Raw genomic sequence first — 17243 nt, forward strand, 5'->3', positions numbered from 1 at the left:
TGGACTGTTTTTTTTTTAAGAATGTGACATAATCTCTAGTCGACGAGCCAAGCGTCAACAAAAAAAAAACACACAGACGCTGCACGACGCGTAACACCAGCGCATTTCTCAACGCCACCTGTCTCCTGTTGAATCTGCAGCACCGCAGTACACGCTGATCTTATTCTGTGGACTACACGTGGCTCTTGGGCTTTGCTTGGCATAGTTTCCAAAGTAAAACAAAATAATAATAATGCTAAAGTAGAATCCATAGCAAACTAATATCAAACACGACACTGGAGCACAGAACTGACTGACACAGTGAATAGCAGGCAGGCTGTCAGTGAAGTAGTATAACGGCAAAGAGGCAATGCAATGTGTTTCCGGATTTATTTGAGACAATGTCGCAGAGTTGATGGTCAGTGTCCGGCGTGCCAGCCATCAAGCAAACCGCCATCTGGAGGATTAAAGTGTGTTATGCAAGTGTACCCGGGTGCGCTGTTGAATCTCGGGCAATCATGGCCATCGGGGACCAATGAAACGGATTCAGTCAGTCTCAGTGTGAATCGCCTATAATTTCTACGTGAGTGAGATATGTCGGATATATGTCAGTCAATATCTGAAATAACTGCTGTTCTTATCGTTTCTGTGTAAACTTTTAAACTTGTTGCGTTGAGGGCAGCCATTGTTGTTTTGAAAGTACTGCAGTATGAATACGTCGCCATGTACACAATTGAACCAATCAGAGGCTGGTTTTCACTCCGTTGAAACGCAGTCACTGATTGCCCCCGGTCATTTTCTGATTTCTCCAGCTTCCGCATACTCTCTGCCAATGGGTCCGAACCCAGACTTGCATGCGGGGAGGCAACGTGAGTGAAACCCCGCCATGAGGCTGGCCAAGCCAGGCTAACGTTGTTTGGCATAGAACGTAAGATGCTGCTTCTTGAAGCATCAATTTTCTGTTAGGTAAGACTCAGAGCCATAGAGTAAGACAGAGTTATGACATTGAGAGGGCAGAAAACAGCCTGGTGACGTGGTTCATGTACTCGCGCGAGCCCATGACTCCAATGCATTCCATAAACTTCCGGTTGTACCTTTTCAATAGAAATAGACTATGTAGAAGAGCCTGGCCCCGTGAAGTGAACGGAGTTGTCGTAACTTAGTCTTACACTATGGCTCTGGTAAGACTCAGCCACCCGCTGATGTACAGAGAGCACCTCGAATGAACACAGGGACATGCAGTGTTAGCATACCAGACTAGATAAAAGCATTTATAAGCATTTGGCCCCTTTCTGACAGCAACTCGTTCCTTCTGTTTCCCATGAGCTTTGTTGATGGTGTTTGAGAAAGACAGCATGGCAGGATCTTCCTCTGCCACTGCCTGGGTGTAAAGATCCTGCCTGGGAATCCAGGGGATGCACCAAAACAGACTTGGGTGCAAAGTACTTATTGTTTCAAGTACTTAATAAATAACAGTAAAAGCATTTTCTAGCACATTATTGCCTTTTATTTAAACAGTTATCGACACGCGCACCGACTGAAAACGTTGTCAAATATGTACAAGAATATAAAAAAAGGAATACAAAACCAGAAGAAAATAATAATGTCTAAGTTCCAAGGTGGGGGGGGGGGATTGTGGATTCATCAGTTCATGTTTAGCTGTTGCTGTTGATCCCAACACCAACAGGTGGCGCTACTGATCAGTCCATCCCTCCAATATCATGTTGTTTGTAGGACTGTGATACCTGGAGTCCTGTTGAAGTAACAACAGTAGTTAGAAATGACAAAACCGTAAATGTACGGCAACAGTCAAATCAATTCAATCCATTATAAAACAAAGGATTTTAATAAAATAATCCATTTAGATGGTATTATTTTTTGCAGATCTACAAGCTGAACATTTTCAGACCTGCTATAGCAGGGGTATTCAACTAGATTAGGCAAGGGGGCCACAACTGTAGAATGATTGTGTGTGGGGGGCCGCACAGTGTGCGTGCAGAGCGTGAAATTTGTGCGTTCTCAAAATGCATTTTTCGTCAATGAGCACCAGCTGAACACACACACACACACACACACACACACACACACACACACACACACACACACACACAGACACACACACACACACACACACACACACACACACACACACACACACACACACACACACACACACACACACCCTCTAGTCTAAAGTAACTGGTGTCTGTCTCGTTCCTCTCCAAAAACCCTTGAATATGATATAATATGATTAAGGATTACTGTCATTATGTACTGTCATTATGATAATCTCACACTTATCGCACACAACATACCTGTAGCTTTCATTAGCTCTCTCTCTCTCTAAAATAAATATATAAATATATTTTGTAACTTTTTCAAAATTGTTCCAAGGGTACTGTAGTAGGGGGCGCTCCGCGGGCCGCATTTGGTTGAATACCCCTGTGCTATAGTATTTACGCCATTTTTGTCCCTGAATATCCAAAACCTTTCAGGAAATGGATAGTTAGCCGTGTTCTAAACGATCCAATTAGTTTAGCCACTCGCTAAAGCTCTTGCCTCAGACTTCACTTTCACTTAAGACATTTTTAAATTAGCAGATATTATTATATATTATATATTATTACTATTTTTGCTACTTTTGTGAGACAGTGTATTATGACCAAGTAAGGCATTAGTAAGGCATAAGGAATTAAGGCATAAACACAAACATCTGCCCGACCGTAATGATCTACACCACAGGATCAATATAGTAGTAGTGTAGAGCATACAATAGTACACAAGAGAGAAAAACAATACTACCATGAATGGCTTTTGTTTAGTTTGTTTTGACCATGTTATGTTATTATTAAAAAACAAAGGGTTTGACACAAATCTAAATCTTTATGAAAGCAATAAAGATCAATACAAAATATAATATTTCAATGCAAACTGGGTGTTGCATTGTTTCATAAGAGGCAGCGTATAAGCACACAGGACTCACTACAAACCAGTTGTTTCACCTGGATGGGTGTGGTTTAACAGGACGTAGGAGGTAGTGTTTCACCTGGATGGGTGTGGTTTAACAGGACGTAGGAGGTAGTGTTTCACCTGGATGGGTGTGGTTTAACAGGACGTAGGAGGTAGTGTTTCACCTGGATGGGTGTGGTTTAACAGGACGTAGGTGGTAGTGTTTCACCTGGATGGGTGTGGTTTAACAGGACGTAGGTGGTAGTGTTTCACCTGGATGGGTGTGGTTTAACAGGACGTAGGTGGTAGTGTTTCACCTGGATGGGTGTGGTTTAACAGGACGTAGGAGGTAGTGTTTCACCTGGATGGGTGTGGTTTAACAGGACGTAGGAGGTAGTGTTTCACCTGGATGGGTGTGGTTTAACAGGACGTAGGAGGTAGTGTTTCACCTGGATGGGTGTGGTTTAACAGGACGTAGGTGGTAGTGTTTCACCTGGATGGGTGTGGTTTAACAGGACGTAGGTGGTAGTGTTTCACCTGGATGGGTGTGGTTTAACAGGACGTAGGTGGTAGTGTTTCACCTGGATGGGTGGGGTTTAACAGGACGTAGGTGGTAGTGTTTCACCTGGATGGGTGTGGTTTAACAGGACGTAGGAGGTAGTGTTTCACCTGGATGGGTGTGGTTTAACAGGACGTAGGTGGTAGTGTTTCACCTGGATGGGTGTGGTTTAACAGGACGTAGGAGGTAGTGTTTCACCTGGATGGGTGTGGTTTAACAGGACGTAGGTGGTAGTGTTTCACCTGGATGGGTGTGGTTTAACAGGACGTAGGAGGTAGTGTTTCACCTGGATGGGTGTGGTTTAACAGGACGTAGGTGGTAGTGTTTCACCTGGATGGGTGTGGTTTAACAGGACGTAGGAGGTAGTGTTTCACCTGGATGGGTGTGGTTTAACAGGACGTAGGAGGTAGTGCACACTGCTGGCACACAACAAGGCAGGCGGGGGAAGACTGTTTATATTGTGTAGCCAGCTAACATGCCATTGCTAATGTCAACTAGCAATGAAACGTACTTTATTTTTTTGTTTCAGAAAGCTCGTAGAGCACCGAGTCTGACGTACTGTACGCATCCTAACTGGGTCACGGTCCCCCCCACTCTGAATTGCCATAGACATGTTTAATATTGTGGCATATAAGAACTGTGTTCCAAATATAAACAAATAAGACGGGTGGTTTGACTCATATGGGTACTATGAAGCATCAACTGATGTTGAGAAAACGCTGTGTTACTGCTGCCAAATTAATTATATTTTCAACAGAAACAGACTGACTCACAAACGATACATAGACACCTCTCCGACAATAGCGCAGGGACAATTTGTTTATTTTTGGACCACAATTCCCCGTTTATTTTCCTCATAGACATTTTAAAAAGTATTTATATAAAGACGTTGACGTACACCGCGGACAAAGACAACTCGAGTTGTGACGACAAATGACAGTAAACACAATGTTTTGGGCCGATCGAAGAAAAACATGGCAGGATACAACACTTTTTGTTTTGTTTTTCTTCTTACAAATTATTCGATCAGCGAAAAACATTTATTGTGTCACAACTCCAGGTGGCTTTGTCCGTGGCGTAATCGTCTTTAAATAAATACTTTTTGAAAAGTCTGAGGAAAATGAATGAGAAATTCACGTCTGGTTCTAGCGTCGTCATGAAAGGGGGCGGGACTACGGCGCTCTATTGGCATTCAATGTAGTTAGCTTAGCTCGACAAGACAAGCTGATGCGAGCTGACGAGACGAGAACACGCATCAAGCACACAGCGTGTGGGACACAGGACATAAGGGGCAGTTCCCCCGACGAAACACCTGGTTTTTAGGGAGTCCCATAAGCACACGCCAACTACACAACCGAAGCACACAGGACACAGACACCACAACACAACACAACACACACAATGTGGAGAAGCGTACCTGCAAAGTGCCAAACACACACGAAGGTAAAAAACCCACACAAGCCCAGGGAGGAGCGAGGCAGGAGCAGGAGGTAGGAGGGGGTCAGAGGAGGCCAAGCAGGAGGTAGATGAAACTAGCCACAGCAGGAGAGCCAGCTAGCACCCAAGGGAGAGAAGCTGCACCCACCATGCAGCCCTGATGGGATCGGGCCTGTTCTGTCGCTACACTATTGGGCATGGACAGATCATTCTATACGTTGGCCATCAATGACAGCATTTAGCTACAATGGACATGTGGTGTATCATTTAACTTCTTTTGAACTAGAGTTAACATAAATGGACACCAATATATGATTTGATGATAACTTATAAAGTAGGCCTTGAATCCGGGGAGGGAGTGGGGAGCTGATAGTCCTCTACCTAACACCTGGTGTAGAACATTGTGATAAGAATGTAAGGTGTATTCCGGATCAGTCTAGACTGGACTGAATATTCTCAATCATAATGGTCTACACCAGGTGTGTCCCATATCTTTCTTACACCAAGAACCACTTTCATATAGTCAATGTGTTTGTGGACCGCGGAGATTAAATCTATCTTTTATTAGAATAGTCATTTCTAACCATTACATCTACGGCTTTGAGCTAGGATGTAGATTTTAATTTTTCTGGTCATCGTGGATATTTTGTCACATCTATGACACTTGTTCCTGTATTGGCAAATATTCTAATTATTTATTATTACTGAGATCTCATCAGAAAGCGGGAAATGTCCTGCTGCCGATATATCGGCTGTTATTGGACTTTTATGAAGACATCGGTATTGGCAATGATGCAGCGGATGTGACAGATTTCTTTTACAGATTTTGAATAAGGCTAACCCATTGGTTAAAGCAGTGGTTAACCCAATAAAACCGGGAAAGCATCCGTGTCATTTTCAATTTTAGTGTTGGCTATTCAAAAATAGCAGATATAAAACACATATACACACATACAGTATACCCACAATTTGTGCCGCGCTGTGTGCGAGCTTGTACATTTATTTTCGAAGTGATTTAGAAGGCATTTGTAGAATAGCCACAGGTCTAAATGCGTTAAACTAAAGTTCAGTTTAGGTGCTTTTTATAATTGATTGTTTTCTTGTTAATTGTACACAAAAAGTTAAATTCATATAAGACAATACAGACAATAAATCTGTCTAACCCGGGATCGGACCCAACGATGTGTGGGTCTGCATTTGTTGGTCTAGGGGGCATGTTGGTGCAGACTGAAGGCTGGGCTCAGTGCCAGCAGGAGGCAGGACTAGCAGGCTAGCAGAAGATTAGTGCAGCTCTACATTTCTTGTGGCGTAGCTTGTGGCATCCTTACCTGCCCCAAGACCCACCTCTGCTCGGCCCTTCATCCCTACTGCTCCTGTCCCGGCGCTGCCCAGGGCCTCTGGTGGGTAGGAGGGCCGCTCTCCCCGGTAGGGCTTGGGCCTGAACGGGTAGTCTTTGTCTTTACCTTTGGAGCCTTTCGGCCGGCCCGCCGCCTTCTTCTTTGACTTGCTGTCGCCCTTCACTCCCAGCAATGGATGAACCTCTGTACAGAAAATCACACCGAATCCGAACGTGAACCTTTGGACTTTTGCTTCAATATACATATGACTACCACAAAAGAAAACAGAGAGATTACAGTTCAAAGTAAAGTGCAAAAAAGAACTACATTCGCACTTTTTATTGTCCCCTTGGGGAAATGTTCCCTCTGCATGATTTGACCCAACCTAACTACTTTTGCAGCAGTGAGCAGCTACGGTGCAGTGCCCGGGGACCAACTCCAGTACCTTGGTCAAGAGCACTGGCAGGAGTATGTGCCCAATATGCATGTCTTTTGGTATGGCAGGAAACCAAATTACCCAGAGGAAGCCCAACGGGAAAGACGGAGATAACACGCAAACTCCACACAGACAGGGATCCCTTCTTGCTGTTTAACAATGACTATGACCAATGACTAGTCTAAACTAAGTATGCACCCTGTGTTGACCACTTGCACCCACTGTGAGTGAGTGAGTAAAATACATCCCCAGCATGTAAGTTGACTATACATGCCAAGCATGTATACTCAACTTTACTGGAGAACTGCCAGAAAATGCAATCTTGAACAGTCCGGGAGCAGCCATGATTCAACTGTTGCACCTTTTTTATGTCAAGATGCATGATTGTTAGTCTGGATACATGATATAGTGCCTAATGAATTTGGCACATGTAGGTGAAATCATAATGGGACTTCAAGTCAAACATGAAGTCTTCAATGTCCAACACCGATAGAATATGTAATTTTTCACCAGATGCATGTGTAAAGTTTACAACGTTTCAATCAACTTTAGGCCCTCAAAAAACCCACTGGGATCTGTTGGCACCGGTCAGTGCTCTGGTCCTAATAACATATTGTTCTCTCCCTCTCCCTTTACCGTCAATGGGAACACCCTGCAGTTCAATAGTGGTGGTCCGGGCCTTCTTCTTGGTGGGGCCTCCTTCAGAGGAGGGCTGTCGCTTCTTGTCTCCGCCTGCCTCCGCCTCCCCGGCGCCTGCCTGGGAGGCGTCGGGCGGGGGGCCGAAGGGGTTCTCCTCGGGGTCTTCCACCTCTGGAGCGATGGGGAGGTACAGCAAGGCTTTGTAGTCCTCGAGCTCCTCGTCACTATATGAGAACAACACACACACACACACACACACACACACACACACACACACACACACACACACACACCTCACTGCTTTGCACTTTAAACCTGTACCAAAGTGGTTCTTAATGTGGGGTCCGGGGTCCCCCAGGCGTCCTTGACTAAATCTACGATGTTCCATAATTCTTGATTCTCTGATAATGTGTAATAAATAAATTACCTGCTGCAGAAAGCCACTATGGGGTCAACAGTGGTTACATCAACCACCTCATCCTCCTCAGCATCTGCACCTGAAGGACACATCAAGGATAAGGTCATTATAATCAATGATAAATCTGATTGTGACTACACAACTAAACAAAAAAGTGACGTTCACAACGTCAATTTGTAATCATATCACCTCCCTTTACGAAGAAAACTTTGGATGTCAGAAGGAGCATGTATTTGCCTTAACATAGCAATTCCTGATCACTTTTTTCCCCCTTTTTTAAAAAGATTCGCCTATGCATATAGGGTAAAAGTGATTGAAAATGATTGTTATGCTACGTTCAAAAACGTTGTTACCGCACCCTACTTTCAGAACCACTGATGCACATAATGTACAAGGCAATGTGTGGCTTACCCGTCTGCTCTGGTTCGCTCTTATCCTCATCCTCGATATCGAACTCGGACTCACGCTCCTCATACTCAACATTTTCATCAAGCTCTTTGAAGTCTGGGGCGAAAGCGCTCCAGTTTTCCTACAAACACAAGACAACGTGTTCAACACCATCATGTCTAGTGAACGTCTGGATATCTAGTGTTGCAGCTCGTTTGAAGGACATTAACATTCATTACAATTTGCTGTCGGGTGGAAACCTCAAAGGAATAAAAAGATCAAATCGCTTCGCAATGTGATAAATTTTGAGCTTGTAGATCTGCTATTTTTGCTACTTTTGTGTGACACTAGTATGAACAAGTAGGACACACATTTACGAAATAATCTATTAACCAAAAATAAAAAGTTAAAATGTTGATTAAGAGGTTTCTGCCCAATAGGCTGCAACGATATATTGTCACTAGTACAGGCGATAGATATCATTGTAAAATATCAGATTTGTTTATACATTTTGGGTGACAATGACATGCTTGCAGAGAACGGTTTTAAAAGTTAACAAGCCGACAGGTTAAGCCTAGCTCACAGTACAAGAGACACACAAAGAAAAACATTCTAATGAAAGCAAGGACTGAGCACCCATCAGAGCTGAAGTTGACCAGAAAAAGAACCTCTTTCAAATTAACCATCAATACGAACGTAAAAATAACAATGTCTTCTGTTGGTCTACTTCTTGGTCCTCTTGAAGAGGACGAGTACAGTTCGTTTAAGACCATTGGAATAGTTTGATAACTGTTGCACACATAGCTGAAAGTAGTTAAGTAGAATATTAGTCCATACTCAACCCGAGTATGGACTAATATTCTACCCGCAACAATCGAATCATCAAAAAACGGAATCATTCAAGAAAACAAGTTGCACAGCAAGGATTCTTATGTGAACCCCGTCTCACAGTCCACTTACCACTTGGTTCTGAGCCCAGATGGACACCACGCCGCTAGAGATGGAAGCTATGATGGGACGCACAGGATGCCACTGTGGAAAGAGGAAAGGTTACATAAATCAATGCATCTTCATCAGGGAATGAACACTCAGTTTTCCCACTAGTACTGTCATTATACCATGCCTGAGGAAGGTCGTGTGTGGCTGCAACGTAAAGAAATGTTGCTCAATAAATCCTTTATATACCGTGCAAGTGGGTAATCTTCTATTGCTGATGTTCACTGTTTCACCTAAGCCACTTTTAATCCAGGTGTGCTAGCCTGCTGGAGGACTGCAGCTGACTTATCCTGTGCTGCTGGTGGTACAGTCTTTTTTACTTTGTGTATTAAGCCTGGTTCGTACATTGTCGTCAGTCATCTCAAATAGCCAATCTTCAAATCCACAATGCATTATCATCGTGTTGCACTTCATTTTTCATTGATTTTCTGTGTTCAACAATTGAAACACGCTCTGATCCGTAACGCCCGTTTGCAGACAGTGTTGACTGCCTCGTTCGACAGACACTTGCTCTCTGATCTGAGATCGGTGGATGTTCACTTCACTCAGTCAGTCACTTGCAATGCAGAGCCAACAGGCGCAATTGAATAATCTGAAATAATCTGGGATCCGTTAGCAGGAACCGTAAATGCAAATGTGATGGAACCGGTTCTGGCCTATTCATAGTCTGGATTTTCGGTGGTGAGGTGACCACCGCTCCGGTGTTGAGCTGACCACCGGAGCTGAAATAACGTTGAGCGGCGGTGAGTAAAAACAGAGAGAAGGGCTGGAGAGGTGGCGGTGGTTTGCTCTTCACCGCGGCGCGTGACGTCATGTTGTAGTTCGGTGGTCACCTCACCACCGAAAATCCAGACTATGTTATGAGCCTTTAGACTCTGGAGAGAAGAAACGGTACAACATTCCAGCCCCCCTTAGCTGCATGTACATACAGCAACGTCAAGAAGCAGCTCTCCTCTGGTTCCGTGGAGGATTTTCACCAGGTTGCCGATGCTCTTCTCCCAGATGTAGAGGGCGTGCTGCCTGGCTGAACCCGCCACGATGTACTCCCCATCCCCTGAAAAACAGCACCGCTTCCACGGTGTCCTGCAGGACAGGGGAGGACAGGGAACAGGGGAGGACAGGGAACAGGGGAGGACAGGGAACAGGGGAGGACACAGAGAGAGGGGAGCAAACGAGTGGCATGAGAGGCACAGGAGAATCGAAGAGGTCGGAATTACTGCCCTGCTGCTGGACCAAATTAGGCCCCTACATACCGAACTGACTTGTCCTGACGACTATAGGCTATAATAACAATGGGAGATTAGTCTGTATAGCTGTCTGAATACAGTGCAAGCGCAGTGTTAATCAGGTGAAGTACTCCCTCTTACAGTATAAAGGTTATGGTGGTTAAATAGCTCGTTAGTTAGTTAGTTTCATTTATTGTCCACAATGTGGAAATTTTTCTTCGGCCTCATAACAACAGTTATGAAAACAAAACAAACACTTAAACACAATTATGTTCAGGACAACAGTGACAAATACATTCAAAACGAGACATGGTATCATTTACTGCCTTAATGGCATCATATGTTTGCAATGATTGCAAAAACCTTTTTGATTTGACTTCAACCAAATAAATATCATGTACAGTTTCATTAACATATATGTAAACTCCAGAGAAATGTAACAGAAAACACAAAGGATCAGGTATTGTTGGGACTCTAGGTTAAAGGTTCATGTGGTTAATTGCCGCAGCTCCAGTACCTGTTGACCAGGTCTTGGAGTTTCTGCATGGGTTCAGGTTCTCCGTCTCTGCCGCAGGTCATGATCTCCCTGCCGTCATAGACCCTGATGATTCTGTCTGCTGTGTTGATAAGGAAACAGCTGACAGACAGACAGACAGACAGAGAGAACAGAGGCAGGGAGGGGGCATGCTTATTCACTTGTCTTAAACACTATATAATTCTGTGCACAAATATATATGGCACACATATAGCACAGAAATATGTTTCTATTTAGTTGTATCCCCCATACGGTTGTATTGCCTGAGATGCTGAATTAATCTAGGCTCGCACACTGGTATCAAGAGTTGTTTCTGTACATCATGTGTACACTACGGCGGATATTTCAGCATTGTGGGATCTCTGCAGTTTGTTAAGATGACATAGCTTCCATTGTTGGTGCGTTTAACTGATAAAGATACCGTGCCAGCTCAGATTAAAAGCCTCGACTTGCATTGCAACTCAACTGCGCTACTCAGTGGCTGTAGGTGGGGTAGGTCACTTTTTGCCTAAGTAGTACTTGTCTTTGAAATTAGTCATTTAAAAATTTAAAATGATGGGGATTGGCTATGTTAAGCCTGGTCAAATTCTGATTCTTTGTAGATTTTATCCCATTGTACTCTGCAGGTGCTTTACAACTCAACTGTCATAATATTCAAACTGCTGCATACATCATGTCACGGCCGACAAATCATATCAATGTTCACTGACAACCAAAAGCACATGCTACATTACACAGGCATTGAAGTGTATATGCATGTATACATGTATGTACAGTATGTAATGTATAGATCAGTGGTTCTCAAACGGTGTGCCGTGAGACAAGTACAGATTCCTGAGCCCGACAGACTTTTGCTGTGTGTCACTCATGGCCTCTTTGCCCGTTTTTTTGTCAAATGTCTTCTATCAATAAAGGCAAAGAAGTCCCCCCAAATAAATAAATCTCATCACTAATGTTCAGTTGAGCCCTTTTAATACTGGTGTGCCTTGAGATTTGGACTTCCCCATTCGTGTGCCTTGGGCACCAAAACATGCAACTGGTGAAATAAAGATTTGACCAATGAAATGATTTAACCCATTTTGGGCGGGAACCCCTTTAGCTATTGAAAAATAGCAGATCTACAAGCTCATAGCGCGCCATCGAGTGGCGCGCTACGAGCTTGTAGGTCTGCTATTTTTGAAAAATCGAAGAACGACTGACAGTTTCAGAAAACCGTCAGGATGTAGAAGACATTTTTAGAATATGATCAGGTCAAAATGGGTTAACAACTGCAGGGGTACATTAAAAGATCAACAGTCGCACAGGACACCTAGTGGATTTCCTGACAGGCATTTGGTCCCCATTCCTTCACGTGTCACTCACCTGCCCTTGCGCGCAAACTCAATGGACTTGATAGCTGTGGTGTTACTGGTTCCTGTGGTCACTCTGAAGGACGCCACCAGCTCCTGAGTGTGTATGTTCAACACCAGGATCTACGCACAACACCATGAGATGAGACAAGTCCGGGTGTCCTGGGATTTTGTGACAACCGTATACTCACCGCCCATATTAGGTACACTTAACACACAACTTATCCTTAACACATTCCCTCCCGTTACTATAGGCGGGATCGTGAGGCCAGTGTCAGGCCAATGCGCGAAAAACACAGAAGAAGAGACCTCCATATTTGAGCCACATCCTCATGTGTTGACTCGCAATGGATTAACTTTCTTAGCACGATGAAAGTTTAAGCGTTTTATATGGTCCCAAAGATCGTAGTTTGTCTCATTTTGAGGAGAAAAAGGAGTAATAAACGCGAGCGCAGCCATGTGTGTGTCGGATCGGGATGTAGGTGTTTCTACCATGCGAGTACAACAAAATACATGTAATTTATTATTATTTGCAATGCTGGATTATTGCTTATTAATCAAATCTTGTGATTTTGTGGATGGCACAGCACATATTATGTTAACCCATTAACCCATTCTGACCGGGCACCCATTTTGGTGTCAGCATCATGTTATGCTTTAGCTATTGAAAAATAGCAGATCTACAAGCTCATATCGCGCCACCGAGTGGCGCGATACGAGCTTGTAGGTCTGCTATTTTTGAACAATCGAAGAGCGACTGACATTTCTAGAATCTGATCTCAGGTCAGAATGGGTTAATCAGACCAGTGTGTGTCCAGTGGAAACCTCGTATAAATCTGATCTCAGGTCAGAATGGGTTAACCACTTCAACCATTATTTTATAATAAATATGAAAAGAGAATACGAGGTTAAAAAACCCACAGCATTTACCTTTCCCTTGGCATTGCCGGTGTATATGTACTCGCCACGCCTGTCGAAGGCTGCTACGACGTTAAGGTCAGAGTCGTCGTCCACAGGAAGGACCACGTGTTTGGAATCCGATAACGTCAACAGAACCGGAGCAGACTTCATGGGACACACCAGAACCTTGTCTCTAAAACACACAGGAACAATTCCACTTGAGTATTCCAATTTGTCAATCCATCCTCTACCTCTTAAGCCTTTCAACCTGGCATGTCATTTGTCACAACAATAGCTAATATAGCATTGTAAGCGTGTAGATCGGCTGTTTTTGATTGGAGTTTTATAATGGTGATTCTCCAAAAACGTTAAAAGGACCCCCAGCTTAGAAGGCATTAGGCCACAGATCCCCATAACGCTGAGCGTGCACAAATGGTATCAAATGGACCCAATAAGGGTTAATATGGTTCCATTTATACTCTCAGAAAACGGTAAGGGCCAATCTGATTCCTTACTATATCACTATATATATTTTTGGGGGACTGCCTGGAACCGCACCAGGACCCTTTGGGGTCCCTGGACCCCCACTTCAAAACACTCACAGGTCTCTGGGATGGTACTGCAGTTTGAGGATGGGCGAGGGGAAACGGAACCTCTGGTCACAGTCCCCTGTCAGGACGTCCCACTGTGACACAATGTTGTCTGTTGATGCACTCACCAGCTTGTGACCGTCTCGACTCCAACTGCAAGCAAACACACACACACACACACACACACACACACACACACACTTACTTCAAGGTATAAGACAGTGGTTCTCAAATGGCTTTAGAGACCTGAATTTTTTATCACACCAGGAAAACACTAGGACATGGTGTGCATGGGTGTGTGTGGGTGTGTGTGTGCGCGTGTGGGGTTATGGTCACACCGGTCTTTGTTTCTGTCCAAGTGGGTGTCTTTTTTCAATGGTTCTCGAAGGAACGGAGCGTTTTGGTGGCATTGTGCGCCTTTCACGTGTTGTCTGGTGTGCCCACCATCACCATAACCTAAAAGACCCAATATATTACCATAAAGAGCAGACAGGATGGATATGTGCGCTGATGATTTTAGCGATGCCTCGTGTGAGGAAGTCCCAGATGACGATGCGGCCGTCGTTGCATCCCACCGCCAGCAGGGTGCCCCAGCGGTTGAAGGTACACGTGAGTGCCATGCTAATACAGTCCAGGGTGCCATCTGCCTCCTAAAAAGACACATAAACCACATCTGTACAGCTTTTCACAACTCAAGCACTTTCCCATATTTGTAGAATAGATAGATTCATTGTAGACATTGTAGACAGACAGAGAGACAGACAATGTAGACAGCCAGACAGTCTGTTTTACCTCATCAATATGAGTACGTTTTTATAACACCAAAGACACGACTTGTTATCTAAACCCAGGCCAAGACCTGCTGCAATGGTGTCCAGGCCTTTCGTTTGTTGCGGTGCTGGTGTCATCACTGAAATGTCGCTGAGTGTCAGTCATATCCATATGGAAACACGGTCTCACACGCGGTGATATCCATTTATGAGTCATAAATGGATAGTCATAAATTATGACTAAAGGTACTTTCAGACGGGCATCGATTAACGCAGTCGTTATCGCCTGGATCATCAACTACAGGTCTGAACCAGGTCAGCTCATGAGGGGCACAATAATGCATGTGTTATACGCTTGCGTTGTCGCCCCTTGACTTCTCCGTAACAAAAAAATCACAGGTCGCATTGAAAATGAATTACTAGGCGCATTAATCACTGCCCATCTGAAATGACCATTATGCTGGCAAGTATGCTCTGAAATACTTGCCAATTTCACAAGAATTTGCACGTTTTCTGACAGCTCAGTTGAGCACATTTACACCAGTGATGCGTGCGCATCAAATCTATAGTTAGCTCTCCACTGCACCGAAATTGGCGGTGATACGTTTTGGAAAGCGTCTGTTGCAAAATATCTGCTGTTGAATGGGCGGTGGGAACACTGTCACATCAGACATTGTAGGGAGGTTAAATACATACATATTACTACAGCTGCATGTGTGCTCACAAAGTGTGGGGCTGTGCACAGCTGCGCGCACGCACACGTGTGTGGTTCGTCTCATTCAAACACCAGCTGTCAGCTGTCATATTTGCTGCTCTGAAATGAAACTACGCATATATGCCATATATTTAACTTATAACATCATAAGCACTTACTCCTGCTTTTCTCGAAGGTGAGAAAGGTCTGTAAAATCACTGAAGCAACCGGTAGTATATAGGTTTCCCAGTAGTTATTTTTACAACTTCTCAAATGATTTAAGCATGCGTTTTAGTCGTAGCTAATTTGTCACTGAATGCACCGGAGAGCTAACTTAACTACTAAACTGTCTACTAATGGTGCTAAAATAGCCTATGGCTTGACGTCTTTTTCATCAACAAGCCTGCTTCTTTTCGGTGGTCGAAAGCCGACCAACTTGCTCCTCCGGCTTTCTGCGCTTCTCAACTTGCGACCAAACGTGACCGTACCACCCATTCTAAAGCAGATTTTTGGACAGTAGGAACTAAAGTAATAGTGGATTGACTGATGAAATGGAATAGGAAATGAAAGCAATGTGCAAAGCACTGTTACTACCGTCTCTAACATCAAAACACCCAATACTACATCTCACTTTGTAGTAGGCTATTAATTAAAAGATGTGCATACCTCTGGATAGTTCTGCCCGAATGATTCTGTAAACAAAGCAAAGAAATATAATGAATAACATAATATATTCAAAATAAAGAATATATACAAGAGAAATATAGCCTACGTGTGAAGTGAGGGGCGATCTTATCATCATACTCATTCCAGCCACAATTTGCATCCTCAATTTTGTCTTCAATCAATGTTTGTACACAAACACTAAAAAATGGCCATTCATTTTCAATGACATTTAATGTTTGTGTTGGGACAAACACTCAAAACTGGCCATTCATTATGGCATTCAATGTTTTTGTTAGGACAATGTGTTAACACATACCGGTAACCTCAAAGCTGAACTTAGCCCCTCAAAAATATGATTACATATAAATAAATACTAAAATTACTGTTACCATTTACCGCCCGTCATAAGACAGTGCCACTGGCCAAAGAAAGATTTACAAGCAGCCGATGAGCTTTTTGTAAGCTTGCTTGTAGATCTGTTCTTTTCCGCGAGTGACAGCACCGTCGTACGACTCAGTATAAAGACAAAGCCATTCATTCTACAATTAATAATTACGTTACTACTATTATGTAATGTAACTACTTGGTTACATAATATCCTCCACAGGTTCACAGTACACTAGTTTTGCACAGATAAATACCAGCACAAATACAGTTTAGAGTAAGTAGAACAACATAATGATTTATTTGACAAATCAAATACCATTGCCATGCTATGCTAACAACAAGCTATTCTCGTTGTGGCAACTAAACGGATCTCGTGAACGTTTCTAGACTAAATAAATTACCAACAAAAAAATATATTTACCGAGCAGTTCTAAGTTCATTGTGAATCAATTAAATATCCAAACAGAATGAATGCAGCGTTGTGTTGTTGTGCACGGCGTCAGTCAACAGTTAGCCTCCGATTTAGCCTCCGATGCTAACATATCAACAGCGCGACTGGCGCCTATCCGTCAACGAAGGACCCCAAACAAAGCGACAGCACACGTGCCCGAATAGAAATAAACCTTTTGTCATTACCCGTATACGGTATGAACAGATCGTGTTTAACTTAGTTGATCTGATATTATTATTATTTATTTTAATTGTTGTAATGTTGCATTTCAAATAATAATGGCACCGGACCTACTGAAGCAGTTTCAGTTTAATCAAACCGAATCAAACCCAATGACTTGTCTTGTAGTTCACAGTTTCAATCAAAACCAACGTATTATCGGCCAAATGCACATGAAAGAGCCAAGATGGCAAGATTTTAGCCTTAATTGGGCCCTTGGCTAAAAGAGTTGTTTTTGGGACCCAAACTAGTGAAAATAGCAGATCTACAAGCTCACCGAGCACTGCGAAACCGGCCTTGTTTTTGGGGAGCGGAAATC

At 43.5% G+C, this 17243-nt stretch overlaps 1 protein-coding gene across 4 annotated transcripts; it reads right to left on the reverse strand.

Moving 5' to 3' along the window:
• Nucleotides 1-1493: 1493 nt before the first annotated feature.
• On the reverse strand, nucleotides 1494-16856 carry rbbp5 (retinoblastoma binding protein 5). Of its 4 annotated transcripts, none has more exons than XM_083771373.1 (14): nucleotides 16676-16856; nucleotides 15868-15893; nucleotides 14215-14387; nucleotides 13750-13890; nucleotides 13178-13340; nucleotides 12261-12370; nucleotides 10881-11000; nucleotides 10067-10220; nucleotides 9102-9173; nucleotides 8166-8283; nucleotides 7764-7833; nucleotides 7334-7560; nucleotides 6388-6465; nucleotides 1494-1732 (listed from the first exon to the last, which is right to left on the reverse strand). In XM_083771373.1, the coding sequence occupies exons 1-14, from the start codon at nucleotides 16692-16694 to the stop codon at nucleotides 1680-1682; spliced, it is 1524 nt and encodes a 507-aa protein (XP_083627499.1). In that variant the 5' UTR covers nucleotides 16695-16856; the 3' UTR covers nucleotides 1494-1679. The 4 variants fall into 4 exon arrangements, with proteins under 4 accessions (XP_083627499.1, XP_083627498.1, XP_083627497.1 ...); XM_083771372.1 differs by having other exon boundaries at nucleotides 6269-6465; XM_083771371.1 differs by having other exon boundaries at nucleotides 6253-6465; nucleotides 16676-16855.
• Nucleotides 16857-17243: the final 387 nt, after the last annotated feature.

This window comes from Protomyctophum parallelum, assembly GCF_964188405.1.
Source record: "Protomyctophum parallelum genome assembly, chromosome: 8".
NCBI classification, from domain to species: Eukaryota; Metazoa; Chordata; class Actinopteri; order Myctophiformes; family Myctophidae; genus Protomyctophum; species Protomyctophum parallelum.